The sequence below is a fragment of the Muntiacus reevesi genome, chromosome 4 (genome assembly GCF_963930625.1).
Source record: "Muntiacus reevesi chromosome 4, mMunRee1.1, whole genome shotgun sequence".
NCBI lineage: Eukaryota > Metazoa > Chordata > Mammalia > Artiodactyla > Cervidae > Muntiacus > Muntiacus reevesi.
Window position 1 is genome coordinate 113234268 of NC_089252.1, and position 16373 is coordinate 113250640.

A 16373-nucleotide genomic window follows, 5' to 3' on the forward strand; every position below is an offset into this window, starting at 1 on the left:
TGGCAGTCGCTTTCCCTGGGAACCTCTCCTCGCAAATGCCTAGGTACCTCTGTGGGCTTCCCTCCTCTCACATAGCTTGGCTCTGTAATTCTCCCTTACCTTGGGAACTCTGATGCTTCAAACACAGAGTTTTTTTATACTTCGTCTAGCTTTGCTCTGTCTTCTCTATGGGAGGCCTGGTCTTAACTACCTGGTCTACCAAGCCACACCAGTTAAAAAACAGTTTTCAGTTTATTCAGCTTTGTAATTTATTAAGCACCTATAGCATTAGGCTTGCGTGTGAGAGGAAGGAAAGGAGTAGGCTGATGTGTCTTGATTTGACTTGACCTTGGCCCTTTTGGTAGGCTCCGTATTCAACACATTGTGTATATGTTATATCATGGATGTGAAAACTAGCACCGCTATGGTCCAGAGACCCTGCTTCTCCAGGCAAGGAAGATCTTACTTCATGACTTATAAACAATAGAAGTAATTCATCTTTCATCTAGCAAAGAAAAGTGAGACAAAAATTAAATTAGTTCAAAAAGAGTCAGTAATTAAAAAAAAAAAGAAAAAAGGAAAGGAAAGACAACAAAGGAAAGAAAAAGAAGATTAACAATTTAAGAGTCAATATCTGCTAGAGACAGTGCTGTCAAGGTTGTATGGTAAAGTCAGACTGGAGCCAAACACGTTTACATCTGACTGTGTGACAGATACACTGTGATTTAGCTTATGTATTTTCAGCGCTGGCCTAGTACTTACGTTGTGTTACGCTTTATTCTAAGCCCTTTACAAATATTAACTCATTTAATCCTCCTAGCAAACATCTTAGGAAAGAACTGTTATCTGTCCCATTTACCTTCTTCCTCTCTTTCTTTTTTTGTCCCATTTTTGATGGGGAAACAGAGGCATAGCCAAGATAACCATGTTGCTGAAATTCACGTAGCTGGTGAGCAGTAACCCTGGGATTTAGCTCAGCCCAGTTTGGCTGCAAACTCTGTCTTTAAGCACTCTGCTAAGATATGCTATTTGTAATACTGACATGGAAGAAGTGAATTTTTGAAAGGTTTGTTTTTCCAGCTGTTAGAAATCGACATATATTTACCATATAACTCAGAGTCCTTCTGCATGCTTGGAGAGATGGCTGCTGTAGCGTCGGTAGCATATGTAACTAGTATGGCTGCTTCAGTGTTGAATGGAAACAAACAACTCTTTTGTCTTCCTCTTATCTTTCTCATCTCCCTGGCACCTGCGTTTTCTTGTGGCCCCTGGACAGGAAGCATTGGGGATAAAATCTTTCAGAGCTGACTCCTAGTCCTTGACACCAACCCCACATCGGCCACTCGGCCACCTTTGCCATGGTCACGGGCTGGAACCAGGGCCCGTGTCGCCTGCCTTCTGTGTTGTAAGGAGACTCCACACTGTGGTTTGGGGTGGAGCACATCATTCTGCCCCATTAATTCCTCACTTTTCTTTCTCCTTCCTTCATGCAGTAGCAGGTACATCACCTCAAGAAGTCAAGGTCGGAAAGTTTTCTGTTTCAAAACATCAGCAGTGTGCCGTGGTGTTTTACAAGACTCTTTCAGAGAATGAGAACTAATGTTTATCGGCAAACAGCCTGTGGCCACAGGCTCTGGTCTTTCTAACTTCAAAACACAGGCCTGTTTTTTTAAAAAAACTATTCTTCTACCTTCCTCCCAGGAAAATTAGTTTTTTTATGTGTGTTTTTTTGTTTCCCTGGCTTGTGCTGCCTAGCAAAGTGTATTTCAGTTATCCTTATAAATCTTCTGCGGACCTCATCTAGATCATCCTCACTGGAATTAAACATAAACTTCTCTGGAATGAACAGTTCTCACCATTTCCCTTCCTCAGGGGCTACGCCGTTGCCAGCAGCAGTGACGACCGCATGAATGAGCCGCCAACGTCCCTCGGCCTCGTGCCTCACCAGGTGAGTGAGTGGAAATGAAGTCGCAACTCCAGGCCCCCTCCCGGCGGTGCAGCAGGAAAGTATTTGGGCGTCACCTTACCCTGCCATCCTCCTGGCCCACCTCTCCCCCACACTCCTGGCACTCCTGCTCCCTTGGAATTTATGAGCTTTATGAGCACCCAGAGGGGATCCCAGGCTGCAGAATGGTGACGAGAAGAAACCCTGAACGAACAGTACTATCCAGGCTCGATTTAGCATTTTTCATGTTGACTCAAGGCTTCAGGATGGAGTAGAACGAGAGAGAACGGGCTCTGGAGCCAACCAGACAGCTTCGTCAATCCCATCCCTGCGGTTATTAAGGTGGCCTTCCTTGGCCATGTCGCCAAACTCGGAGCCTTAGTTTCCTTCTCTATAAAATGTGGGCAGGAACACCGACCTCGGCTGGTAGCGGCAGAGATGAGAGGTGGGGTATAGAAAGGCCTCGGCGACAGCGCCTAGAGTGTCACAGCCCTCAGTAAAGGATGCTGCCAGCTGTGTTGCTGTTGCTTGTTACTATCATCGACTCCTCAGCCAAAGAGCAACCTTTCCGGGCATGCACGGTAAGACCATTAGAAGTGCACAGTGTCACCAAAAAGTGGGGCGTCTTTTCAGAAAAAGAATCTGAGGCTTCCTAAGGAAGGCCCATGCCATAGGGAGTGAAAGAGAATGACAAAGTTAAGTTTGTGCTCCCTCTGCACCAGTTTTTGTGACCATGCTTTTGGAGGTTTTCTGGTCTTGGAAGTCATCTGAGTTCTGTGCGTGTGTGTATTTCATTCTGTAGAGGAGGGCCATCTCATGAAAGCAGCAGTGAGAGTGCCCGACAGCCCTGTCTGGGGGGCCGTGAGGACAGACCCCCAGATGGGTGCAGAGAGCAGGGTGATTCACGCCAACCTTATTCGCCTTTCTCTCTGCCTCTGCACACCTGCCCTGTCGTTTTCTGGTTGAGGGTCTACATCAGAAGACAGGAAATTACTTGTCCCCTTTCATAGAGAGAAGTAGTGGGTATGCTGAAATCCAAACCTCAGCATGGCACTCTGATCAGGGCTGGGTCTGAGGTTTTCGAGTGGAAGCGACCCTGGCCTGCACATGGGGAGTTGTCGTTCAGTCACTAAGTCATGTCTGACTCTTTGCGACCCCATGAATTGCAGCACACTGCCTCCTCTGTCCTCTGCTGTATCCAGCTGTCTGCTCAGATTCGTGTTCATTGATTCAGTGATGCCGTCCAATCATCTCGTCATCTGTCGCCCCCTTCCCCTGCCTTCCGTCTTTCTCAACATCAGGGTCTTTTTCAATGAGCTGGCTACTTGCATTATGTAGCAAAAGTATTGGAGCTTCAGCATCAGTCCTTCCAGTGAATGAATATTCAGGGTTGATTTCCTTTAAGACTGACTGGTTTGATCTTGCAGTCTAAGGGACTCTCAGAGTCTTCTCCCTTCACTTCAAGTCACCACTCTGGGCCACTTGCACAAGTCGCCCGTCACAGCCTCATGTTAGGTCATTCACCTCCCCGAGCCTCAGTGTCCACACCAGGTGCTCGACCTCGTGTCCAGAACTGTCTAAAATGGTGAGGCTTTGTGAACCATGAAACATCATGCAAATGGGACTTTTCCAGCCTCCCTCGTTCAGGAGGGCATTTGTATGACACAAATGGGTTAACCTTTTCTGCAGAAGCACCTCAAGTAGGACCCAGCAGACCCTGCGCTGAGCCCCATGATGAGGAAGCAACCTTCCAGAGCCGGCCTCTGCTGGGGACGCGCTCACGTGAATCCCCACCCTCGCCTCTCTTCACAAGTCGCTGACCTTGAGGTGTGCCTCCCCTCCTTCACAGATTTCATGCTAAGAAGGGCCTTAATTAAATTCTCAGTCATGCACCCGCACCAGTTTCCGTCTTGAAGTCCTTGATGTTAAATTACCACAGCTGTGGTTTTCTCGGTGCTGAGGCCAGAGGGCAAAACAAGAGTCTTTATAGAAGGGGTCCCGTGTCAAGATGCGTGCCCGTGTTTTTCAAGTACTATGGCAACTAATCCTCCTTGGTGTTACTCACCCCCGTGGGGCCTGGCGATTGTTTGTCAGTCACCCACTCTCCCACTTCTTTCTCCTCGTTTTCCAGTGTCTTAAGGATTATTTTGGTTGTTGGCCATCTCTTCATTTGGCCTTTCCAAAGGCTGAAGGGTAATGCAGCCATATATGGGAAAGGCCCAGTGCATGCGGGTGACTGCTTGCTTACATTATTTCAAGTGTCAAGCCTTTATTTTTAGCCACTTTCTAAAAAAGACAGTGGGGAAAGAACTTTACGATTATTCAGGGTTGTGTGGTCCCTATTTAGAGGCTTTAAATTTCTTCCCTCTTTTTTTTTTTATTTTTGAAGTGGAGTGAGTCCATGTAAGCAACCGTGCTTTGACTAGGAGACGTGGCATTTCCATGAACACGCTGGGCTATGTTGCAGTGCAGACTCAGCACCAGCACCGTCCCCTTCCCGGCTCTCCCCGACAAATGACTTCCTGTCGGGGAGGAGCTCCCGAGCCCCTCTGTGTGCGCTGTATACAGAGGGTGGCCCAGGACGTCCCCAGGCTTGGTTTTCTCCATTTCCCGAAGGAAGGCATTCATTAATTGGCCCCCGTGGAATGAGATATAGTAGAAAAGTGATAGTCCTTGAATGGAGAATCCCAAAGCCGCCCACTCACCAGCCAGTCTGTCGTATAATCTGGGGAAGCTTGCTTCACTTCCTGCTCTCATGTCTCTGCTTTCCCCAGGGTCAGACCTGGGAGGCCTGGGGGTGACTTAGTCTATCTCTCTATGGGCCCACAGGCAGGCTTTGTCTCATCCAGAGACAGGCCAAGTGCAGGAAAAGTCTTCATGAAGGCCCTGAAATTCAGTGATACCCAGCCTGGGTGGGGGGGAACCCCAAAACCTCTTACTGCATTTGAAAACCGTGAAGAAACCATTTGAAGGTGAGAAAATAGGCTTATGGGTTTGTGCTTTTTAAAAAGCCTCCAGCCCATTGTATGTAACCAGGATTCTACAAGCAGACGGCCATGAGTATAAGCCCCTTTCCGTCTGTAATGTGCTTTTAATTTGTCACTTTTATCCACATATAAAATGCACACTGTCACACAGATCATTGTCACACAGATCATGAAATGTGCAACTTGGATTATCACAGAATGAATACCACGTGTGCACCCAGCACACACATCAAGATGAAATCTTGTCAAGCACCCCACAGCCCCTTTCGTGCTTCTTCCAGTTATCGTGGCCTTCTTTCCAGTCAGACAAGCCTCGCTTGACTCTGAACACCTCAGGAAACTTCTGTCTCATTTTGAACTCTCTGTAAATGAAATGAGATGGTACATGCTCTTTGGAGTCTGGCTTCTTTTGTAGAGAGAACTTTGTCACCTGTCGATCTTAGCATACTGTCGTTCCCTCTGCTGCTCGACGAGTGGGATCTTTTATTTATTTAATTTTATTTTTGACTCAGTCGTGACCCCAGGAGCCAGGAAAAAGACAAGCTTCTTTAAAAAATAAAATTAAATAAATAAAAGATCCCCACTCATCAATCTTTTATTTATTTAATTTTATTTTTTAAAGAAGCTTGTCTTTTTCCTGGCTCCTGGGGTCACAACTGAGTGCTGTGAGGCCAGACCCCTCGTTTTCTGGTTCTTTGGTGGGAGGTGCAGTTCAGGAGTTAGCAAAAAACTGCCACTCCTGACGTCGCCGGGCAGTTGGTGTGCAGACTGGTGAGACAGATGTGATGGAAATTTGCAGCCGATATAGCTCCTGGACATCCCTCAGAGAAGGAAAAGCGTCGTGGCGATTCAGTAGCCATCCGAACACCACAGTCGTGAATCTAGCATTCCTGCTTTCATCCCACTGTGGACAAGGCCGTCCACCTTTTTAGTCTTTGTGTGAAGGTACTCTCGGTCCTCAAGCACTTCTCAACGAAGACCCTTGATGGGTATGCCCCTCCTAGGGGTTTGGTCTTGCCAACCGCATGGTTCTTTTGGGCTCTTGAGTTCTTTCTTTTAGTTAATTTCAGAAAAATAGGACAAAGCGCAAACTAGGGCAGGACCTGTGGAGGGACCAGCCTGGGAAATCTCCCCACCGAGATGAAAGCTGAGCTGGAGCTGTGGGCTCCAGCCGCGCCTCGGCCTGTCTGCACACGCTGTGCCCCACTAATTCTCAGGCCATTACTTTTTAAAAAGGTGTCTGTTTTTGTTTTTTTTTAATTTTTTAAAACTTATTTTATATTTGGCTGTGCTTGGTCTTCGTTGCTGCAAGGTCTGCTCTCCAGTTGCAGTATATGGGCTTCTCTTGTTGCGAGCTTTAGGGCCTGTGGGCTCCATAGTTGTGGCTCCTGGGCTCTAGAACACAGAGTCAGTAGCTGAGGTGCTTGGGCCTAGTTGCCCCATGGCATGTGGGATCTTCCTGGACCAGCGATCGAACCCTCATCCCCTGTGTTGGAAGGCAGATTCTTCACCACTGGGACCAGCAGGGAAGTTCCAGCTTGGGTATAATTTCATCAGTTGAAGGAGGTCACTCATGCCCCATAAGTTTTGCTCACCTGATAAGGCTGTCCTGTGTGGGAGGCCCACATGGCAGGGAACCTGAAGGCTCTATGATCATACAGAGCCAATTAGAATCCCAACTTTGCCTCTTCATTTCATTTTCATCAGCTCATTTGACAAAAGGGGTTTGAGGAGGTTCTTGCCACTTGTCAGTGTGACCTTGGGCATCTTACTGATCCTTTCTGAACTTCATGTTTTAAATTACTGGAATGGGCATAATAATACGCTGGGATTAATGTACAGGTTAAATTACAGTTTCTAAATACTAGCATACCCAAGAAGGGCATGGCAACCTTCTCCAGTACTCTTGCCTGGAGAATCCCCATGGACAGAGGAGCCTGGTGGGCTATATATATAGTTCATGGAGTCACAAAGAGTCAGGCACACACATGTAAAGAATCTTAGTTCCCTGACCAGGGACTGAACCCACTTTCCCCTACATTGCAAGGTGGATTCTTAACCACTGGACCACCAGGAAAAGTCCCTTCTTCTTTCACTTTTCATTAAAATGGTAAAGTGGGAGCTTATCTACCCTCCTAAAAAGGAGGTTACAAGAAATCTCATAAAACTCCAGAAGCAGTGAGTGTGTAGGGAAGGGCTGAAGGGATTAGTCCCATCCTGCAGTGTTTTTCCAAGGACGATGCTGGCTCATTTCCAGCTTGCTGCTTCTGCACCTCGGTGGCCTCTCTTTGAGAGTGAGTGGTGGCTCAGTGGTGGTAGTTGGAGCCATTGTCCAAAACAAAGACCTCTGTGGTGCACCTAGGGTTTTGAAATTGCTAAACTCTGTTTTGGCATTGAATTTGGTTAAGATTCGTTTCAACATCCAAGAGCCTCGCGGAGTTTGGACTTAGTTCTTACTTACGCAAACTCCAAGCTCCAGAAGTATTGCCAGGCCTGCTGGAAACCAGTGTGAGGTTAGAGCAGGAGGTCCCCACTGTGGCTGCAGCTGTTTCTGTTTGTTTCTGACCTTGGATCTTCACTTCCCATCCAGGCGAGGTGGACTCGGGGCTCCACGCTGCTTTTAACTCAGCTTGGGTGTAAATACCACCAGGGGTGGCCCAGTGGATGGAACCCCTTCCTATTCCTGATCTATTTATTTTGTGGCCAGTTAGGCATAAATGACCAAAGATAGTTTAGTCCACTCAGGCCCTGATAGCAGCCATCTTCATCTTGAGTTTCTGGTTTTGGGAGGGTGTCTGTTTCTTTGTTTCTTAGTTCCTCTGGTCTTTTTCTTTCTTCCTTCTTTTCTTTCTACCTTCTTGCTTTTCAGCATTCCCCCTACACTTTGGAGAGGAAGAAGAGAGCTCAGATTCCTGGCTTTGCTACGTGGTGGTTGTGGAATCTTGGGCAAGCCAAGCCACCCCCTGGCCTCAATTTCTTTGTCTGGAACGCGAGGGAGGTCACAGGATGGTAGTGAGACCACTGCGAGAGGAGTATGTGAAGACACTCCACAGAGCCAGACACACGGATGTTGTTATCTAGTCACTCAGTCGTGTCTGACTCTTTGTGACCCCATGGACTGCAGCCCACCAGGCTCTTCTGTCCATGGGATTTCCCAGGCAAGAGCACTGGAGTGGGGTGCCATTTCCTTCTCCAGGGGGTCTTCCCCACCCAGGGATCAGACTTGCCTCTCCTGCATTGGCAGGCGGATTCTTTGCTGCCGAGCCCCCAGGGATGTCACAGGGAGGGCATGTAATAAATGCTGGTCCTCGGCTCAGCCCCCCCGCCACCGTTTCCACGTGAGGCCGGGACAGGCCCTCCTACACCATCTCCTAGGCTGGGAGGGAGCTGTCATTTCTGCGGAGGGATTGGGGGTAGCAGGGGAGGCAGGACCTCACAGGCCATGTACCCAGGGGCTGCAGAAAGCCCTTGAAAAGTCATAAGCTGAGCCGGGACGTGGTCAGGTTTCAGGTTTGGCTGCTGCACAGAAAATAGACCGGAGGAGGTGTTAGTGGATCTGGGTACAGAGTTGGAGCGCTTGAGCCTTTAAGTGGAAGACAGCCTAATCCAGGGGCTCCCCCATCTGGTGCATCGGACTCTCCTTGGGAGCCATGTCAGAATCCCCAGCCCCATTCCAGGTCCACTGCATGACAACCTCCAGGGACCTTCGGCATTTCAGAACGAAGACTCGGCTTCAGTCTGTAAAAATGGCTTCTTGATGGCATCCTATGGGACAAAGTACATAGTCTGTCAAGTTAACACAAGCCAAATCCTGGTCTTTGAACATACTTTTTAAGTTTTGTACTCCCATGGACACTCTCTCTCCTTCCGAAAGGGCCCTTGACTCCTGGTCCCAGGCAGACCCCCGCCCCCAGCCAGCAGGGCTAATTAGACACGCACAGGTGCGCCTAATGGGTGGGCCACCCCCACTGTCCTGGGACCCACCCGCTCTGCGGCTTTTTGCTTTTTACGTCACCTCTGAGCGCACCTTTACTCCTCCTGAGGACAGGAGCGTAAGGCCCTGTTCAGTTCAGTCACTCCGTCATGTCCGACTCTGCAACCCCACTGACTGCAGCACTCCGGGCTTCCCTGTCCGTCACCAACTCCCGGAGCTTGCTCAAACTCTCGTCCATTGAGTCGGTGAGGCCGTTCAACCATCTCATCCTCTGTCGTCCCCCTCTCCTCCCACCTTCAATCATTCTCAGCATCAGGGTCTTTTCAAATGAGTCAGTTCTTTGCATCAGGCCCTGTTAGCCAAACCCTAATACGACCTAGCGCCTCGTCTCACTGCTGTTTGACAATGGGGATTTCAAAGCAAGCTGCTTCTGCCCTTTGTGGGGCCTGGGGGTGACAGAGGGCACGGGGCCAGGAAGCTGCAGGTAATTGTACACACATCGTTCCCGTGTGGGGGTTTTAAATACTCAGGGGGTAGCAAAGAGATGGGCTTCCCTGGTAGCTCAGAGGGTCAAGAATCCGCCCCCAATGCAGGAGACCTTCGATCCCTGGGTTGGGAAGATGCCCTGGAGGAGGGCATGGTAACCCACTCCAGCATTCTTGCCTGGAGAACCACCATGGACAGAGGAGCCTGGCAGCCTGTTGTCCGTGGGGTCATAAAGAGTCAGACGTGACTGCACGACTAAGCACAGCACAGCAGAGGCCCATATAATAAAGCTGGTTTTTTCATAAAGTGGTTTTTTTCCCTCTAGAAGGCTACACAGGAAACTAATGCTGAAGGTTTCATTTGTTTTGTTTTGTTTTGTTTTGAGGCAGAGGGGTTGGGAGCAATAGGGACTTGATGGTTTTCATTTTGTACCTTTCTGTAATGTTTGGAACCTGTTAATAAGGTTATTAGCTTTTTTTTTCCTCATCTTTTCTGGAGGTACAATATATATATAGTCAAATACACTCATTTAAATGTGCACCTTAATGAGTTTTGACAGGTGTGTTCTCTTGTATATGACCATCACTGCCACAGACAAGACCTGGAGCATCTCCTTCACCCCCAAAGTTGACTTTGTGCCTTTTCCAGGGTCATATCCCCACTGGTCTGATTTTCATATGGACCACTTTAATATTTTCTTTGTTCTTTTCAGTATTAAAGGGAAATAAAAATGTCATCAGTGTAAATTAAAAAAATAAAACATGCAGGGATGCAGGCAACGTTTGTCAGTGCTAAAGAATACCTCTTATTAGCCACAAAACTAGGTAGATCGGGGTGGAGGGGTGTGTGTGTGTGTGTGTTTGTGAAATTGGCAGTTTCCCCCCTCTCTGGGGAGGGAGAATAATGAGAAGCCAGTATTATTCAGGGGAGGCTGTTTAAAATGAAGCTAAGTATGTAAATACTGTATTTTAAAAACTTAGGAAAATGGGTGTTAAGTATGCTATGGGAGGACCGATGGTTTTTTTGTTTGTGCTTTTGTTTTCTGTCATATGCTTATTTTTATTATGGGTTGAATCAGATTTTTAAAAATAGCTGTTTAACACAGTCTCCTGTAGGAAAAGATTGACAGCAGATATTAGTAATCAATTAAGAGTTTAGAGTAAGCTGTGTGCAGTCCCCAAAGTGGAAGTCTGTGTCTTTTTTTTTTTTTTAAAGTCTGTGTCTTGAGCAGTGTCAGGAGGCCTTTGTGTGGATGGAGAGATCACTTTGTCAAGCCTTGTCATTTAGGCATTAGGTTAGACGTGGCTAAAGTAGCTGGATGTGATGGGGTTGTGCACAGAAACCGTGGAAAGAACTAGAGGCTTGCTGACGGAGTCCCTAGGTCTTCTGACGTCTTACAGGTGATGGTGAGTGTATAGAGCAAACTTCTTATGCTTTTTGTGTTAAACCTTTATTTATTTAGCTGCCCAGGCTCTTCATTGCAATGCATAGACTTAGTTGCCCTACCCTGTGGCATGTAGGATCTTAGTTTCCTGGCCAGGGCTCAAACCCCTGTCCCCTGCGTTGGAAGGCAGATTCTTAACAGCTGGACCATCAAGGACATCCCCTTGTAACTTGTTTGGCTGTGAATTGGTGCCTGGCCTCTCTCAACAGGTGTAATATGTTTATTCGGGTTTTGCATCAGGTGCCTGGATTTTAGATTGCTCTGAGATTTCAATGCCTGTCTAAGGAAGGTGCTAAAATTTTAAGCGGCAACCTCCAGTTTTTAAATTCTAAGCATTTCTTGTAAGATATTAGGGAATACAGAGCATGTTGTGTGAGCTCAGTGCATTTGTAATACTATGAATTTAAAGCGTTGTTGATGGAGATGGGTTTCAAATTACTTGGAAAATGTGAATGATGGGAAGGTGGGGTGTTTTTTTGGTTCATTTGGGATGAAAGTGAAATTCTCTTAGATGTGTCTGACTCTTTGTGACCCCATGGACTGTAGCCCCCCAGGATCCTTTTTCCATGGAATTCTGCGGGCCAGAATACTGGAGTGAGTAGCTAATCCCTTTTCCAGGGGATCTTCCCACCCAGGGATTGAACCCAGGTGTCCTGCATTGCAGGCAGTTTCTTTACCGTCTGAGCCACCAGGGAAGCCCAATAATACTAGAGTGGGTAGCCTATCCCTTCTCCAGCGGATCTTCCCCACCCAGGAATTAAACTGGGTCTCCTGCATTGCAGGTAGATTCTTTACCAGCTGAGCCACCAGGGCTATAGTTTTCTCCGGATATTTCAGACATGAATAACGTGGTTGGCTTTTGGATGTTTGTGTTTGCTCATTCTTATTTTTTCATAATTAATAATCAGTATCTGTTATGTGCACATCACTGTGCTATGGACGAATGCAAATAGTTAGACTTGTATCTTGCCCTGTAAAAGCAAGTGAGATAAAGAATAAAATTTTAGGTAATTATACTACACAAGCTGATTTTAAAATTCATATGGCAAGGCACAGGACCCAGAATAGTGAAAATCACCTTGAAGATGAACAAAGCTGAAAGAATCTCACTTGCTGGTTTCAAAACTTACTACAAAGCTACCATAATCAAGACAGTCTAGGGACTTCCCTGGTGGTCCAGTGGTTAAGACTTTGGTTTCCAAAGCAGGGAGTGTGGGTTCGATCCCCAGTCAGGGTTTCCACATGCCTCCTGGCCAAAAAAAAAACATCAAAATATAAAACAGAAACATTATGGTAACAAATTCAAAAGACTTTTAAAACGGCCCACATTTTTTAAAAGTGTAGTACTTACATAAGGATAGATATATAGATCAACAAAACAGAAATGAGAGCCCAGAAACGAACTCTTTTACCTTTATGGTCGTTTCTAGAGTGCACTTGGGGGAAGAAGAGTCTTTTCAACAAAGTATTGGAACAACTGGATTTCCACATGGGAAGAATGAACTTGGACCCTTACCCCACACCACATGCAAAAATCACCTCAGTCACCTCACAGTGGATCATAGACCTAAATGGAAGGGCTAAAACTATCAAACTAGAAGAAAACATAATCAGTCTTCATGACATTGAGGAGTGATTTGTTATATATGATTTTATCAGAATAAACCTGTTATTTTCTCCACAGAATGCGAGAAAATATTTGCAGAATTATATATCTGTAAGAAACTTAAATCCAGAATATATAAAGAACTCTGAACAGCTCAACAATAAAAAGAAAAATAACCCAATTTAAAATGTGGCCAGGACTTTCCAGTGGTTCACTGGTTAAGAAGCTGCCTTGCAATGCAGGGGTCTCGGCGTCTATCCGTGATTGGGGAACTAGAAGCCCCCATACGGCAGAGCAGCTGAAACTGTGTGCCTCAGTTACTGAGCCCGTGCTCCACAGCTAGGGAGTCCATGTGCCACAACAGAAGATCCCACACCCCAGTGCAGTGAAGGTTGCACATGCAGCAACTAAGACCCAGCGCAGCCCCAAAAAATGAGTATTTAAAGAAAAATTTTTCTGCCAACAGGACTTCCCTGGAGGTCCAGTGGTTAAGACTTCGCCTTCCAGTGTGTGTGTGTTGGGGGGTGTGGGTGTGGGGGTGGTGAGGGTTTGATCCCTGATCAGGGAGCTAAGACCTCACAGTTACTTGCAGCCAAAAAACCAAAACATAAAGCAGAATTAATATTGTAGCAAATTCAACAAAGACTTTAAAAATGGTCCACATCAAAGAAACGCTAATAAAATTTGGCTAAGAATTTGAATCAATATTTCTCCAAAGAAAGATAGTATGAATGGTCAAGAAGCACATGAAAAGAATGCTCAACACCACTAGTTATTAGAGAGATACAAATCAAAAGCACAGTGAGATACCACTTCACATTCGTTAGAACAATGGCTATCCTCAAAAGACAAGAGGTGGAAAAATAACCCTGTTGCAGAAAAGAAATATGGTGCAGTCACTTGGGTCCTCAAACTGTTAAACATGTATTATAGTTACCTTGTGATTCATTGATTCCACTCTGTTTATACCCAACAGAAATGCTCTTCAGCTTATGAATGGACAGACAAAATATGGTATATCCATGTAACCAAATGGTATTTAGCAATGAAAAGGAATGATGTACAGATACATGACACAATATGCCAAGTGAAGCCAGTCATGTATGATTCCATTTATAGTCAATAGGCAAATTAGCCAAATCAGTAGAAATAGAAAGAGGATTTCTATTTTCTAGAAATAGAAAACAGACTGAACAACAAAGGCCAGCGATGGCAGATTGTCTGGGGGGAAAGTTGGCTTTGAGCTTCGTAGTTGTATACATGAAGGCTGTGAAAAGACTGAATGCAAGACATAATTGGAAAGGCAGGATGGGCCTGAGCCACCAGGGAAGCCCAGAAAGTGGATTAGTTGTTGCCAGCGTCTGGGAAAAGTAGAGAATGGGGGCTAATTTCTTATGGGTTCCAAGTTTCTTTTGAGGGTGATGAAAGTGTTCTGAAGTTGGATATTGCTGATGGTTATGAAATTCCATGAATATTCTAAAAGCCCCTGAATCGTATACTCTAAAAAGATGAAGTTTATGGTACGTGAATTTTAATCTCAATACCCCTGTTATTTTATTTTAAAGAAATAACTATTGCACAAGGTATTTTGGTGATAAATACCCAAAAGAAGAATTTCACATATTGAAGGCATAATCTCTAAGTCAAGGGATGCATTCAGTCCAGTCGCTCAGTCGTGTCTGACTCTTCGAGACCCCATGGACCACAGCAAGACAGGCCTCCCTGTCCATCACCAACTCCAGGAGTTTACTCAAACTCATCTCCATTGAGTCTCTGATGCCATCCAACCATCTCATCCTCTGTCATCCCCTTCTCCCGCCTTCAATCTTTCCCACCATCAGGGTCTTTTCAAATGTGTCAGCTCTTCACATCAGGTGGCCAAAGTATTGGAGTTTGAGCTTCAACATCAGTCCTTCCAATGAACACTCAGGACTGATCTCCTCTAGGATGGACTGGCTGGATCTCCTTGCAGTCCAAGGGACTCTCAAGAGTCTTCTCCAACACCACAGTTCAAAAGCATCAATTCTTTGGCACCAGTTTTCTTCACAGTCCAGCTCTCACATCCATACATGACTACTGGATAAACCATAGCCTTGACGAGACGGACCTTAGCTGGCAAAGTAGTGTCTCTGCTTTTTAGGATTTATGAAAGGGATGTGTTTGACCTTGAGTGGCTTTTATGGAAGCTGGAGATTTGGATATATAACTGCTTCCAAAAGGAAGAGCTCTGAGTCACAGAGTTTGGCATGAGATAAGGCCAGCAATCAATCCTAAAGGAAATCAATCCTGAATATATCCATTGGAGGGACTGATGCCGAGGCTGAAGCTCCAATACTTCGGCCACCTGATGTGAAGAGACGACTCATTGGAAAAAGACCCTGATGCTGGGAAAGATTGAAGGCAGGAGGAGGAGGAGATGACAGAGAATGCGGTGGTTGGATGGTATCACTCACTCAAGGGACATGAGTTTGAGCAAGCTTTGGGAGATAATGAAGGACAGGGAAACCTGGCATGCTGCAGTCCATGGGGTCATAAAGAGTTGGACACGCCTGAGTGAATGAACAACAAAGGCCAGCGATGGCAGATTGTCTGGGGTGAAGTTAGCTTTGAGCTTAGTAGTTGTGTATATGAAGCCTGTGAAAAGATTGAATGCAAGACATAATCGGAAAGGCAGGATGGACCCAGATTAGGGGCCCTTGAGTGCCAGTATGAGGAATTCTCTGCTGTATTTGGTCACTCTAGGAAGCTGATGGGCTTCCCTGGTGGCTTAGATGGCAAAGTGTCTGCCTGCAACGTGGAAGACCAGGGTTCGATCTCTGGGTTGGGAAGATCCCCTGGAGAAGGAAAAGGCAACCGACTCCAGTACTCTTGCCTGGAAAATCCTATAGACGGAGGAGCTTGGTAGGCTACAATCCATGGGGTCGCAAAGAGTTGGGCATGACTGAGTGACTTCACGTCACAGGAAGCTGATGGGGCTTCCCAGGTGGCACCAGTGGTGAAGAATCCACCTGCCAATGTAGGAAACGAAAGAGACAGGGGTTTGAACCCTGGCTCTGGAAAATCCCTTGAAGTAGGAAATGGCAACCCACTCCAGTATTCTTGCCTGGGAAATCCTATGGACAGAGGAGCCTGGCAGGCTGCAGTCCGTGGGGTCACAGGAGTGGGACACAGCTGAGCAACTGAGCATGCACAGGAGGCTGAGAGAAAGGGGCCCCCTCGGAGCCGAGTCCGCAGCCTCAGTCCACCCCAGAGTGCCGGGAGCGCGCGCTCCTGCCGAGGGCCCTGTTAGGAGTCTGTCGCAGCCGGTGTGAGAAGAGGCTTTCGTCTCTTACATCTCCTGAAACTGGAATTAGTTTGGCGTTCTGAGCCTTCTGGTACCAGCATAGGCAATTTGCAAGGCCTCACACACAGATGATATTCTACGTCGTTTCCTGGGAAAGTGAGTCACAGCTTCCTGGTAGAGAGCTGTCTGGGTGCTAAACAAGGGTGTGGGGACCCCGCTCAGTCACTCCGTTCCCCGCGGCTCCTTTCTGTCGCTCGCCATCTATGCTGTTTGTTTACATTTCCTCTCTCCTTCCTTCCTTCCTCTCCTTTTTTCTCCCTCCCTTTCTGCTCCTGATTGGTTCTACTGTCTCCCTTCCCGTGACCTGTATCACCCCACCTCCAATCGCCTAGCAGATTGCCACTGTTCCTTTGCTCAACATGAAGTTTGATCCTAGCAATATGAAAGAAAAGACAGGAAACCTTTTCATGAAGCGTATATGGGGCCATTGACATGTAGTCTACGTCAGTGAATATTTTCATGGAAAATAGACTACCTATGATGAATGTTTTTCTAGGTAAATTTAATGTGAGAGCACTGAGATTTGAGGAGACTCGGTCTGAGAATTTTTTCAGTCCTGTCACTTCAAGGACTCACGAGGACGTCAGCATGCCCGTTTGTGGTCTGCCGTTAAAGTTTTTCCTGCCGGTTTGCCGCCTCCAGTCTTGGT

At 46.6% G+C, this 16373-nt stretch overlaps 1 protein-coding gene across 3 annotated transcripts in view; it reads left to right on the forward strand.

Annotated features, from left to right (window-relative positions):
• Positions 1 to 16373, forward strand: part of ATG7 (autophagy related 7) — a 246400-nt gene that overhangs the window by 56496 nt on the left and 173531 nt on the right. For all 3 annotated transcript variants that reach the window (XM_065933893.1, XM_065933895.1, XM_065933894.1), the window contains exon 16: positions 1852 to 1927. In XM_065933893.1, the coding sequence (XP_065789965.1) occupies positions 1852 to 1927 (76 nt within the window). The remainder of the gene's footprint in view (positions 1 to 1851; positions 1928 to 16373) is intronic.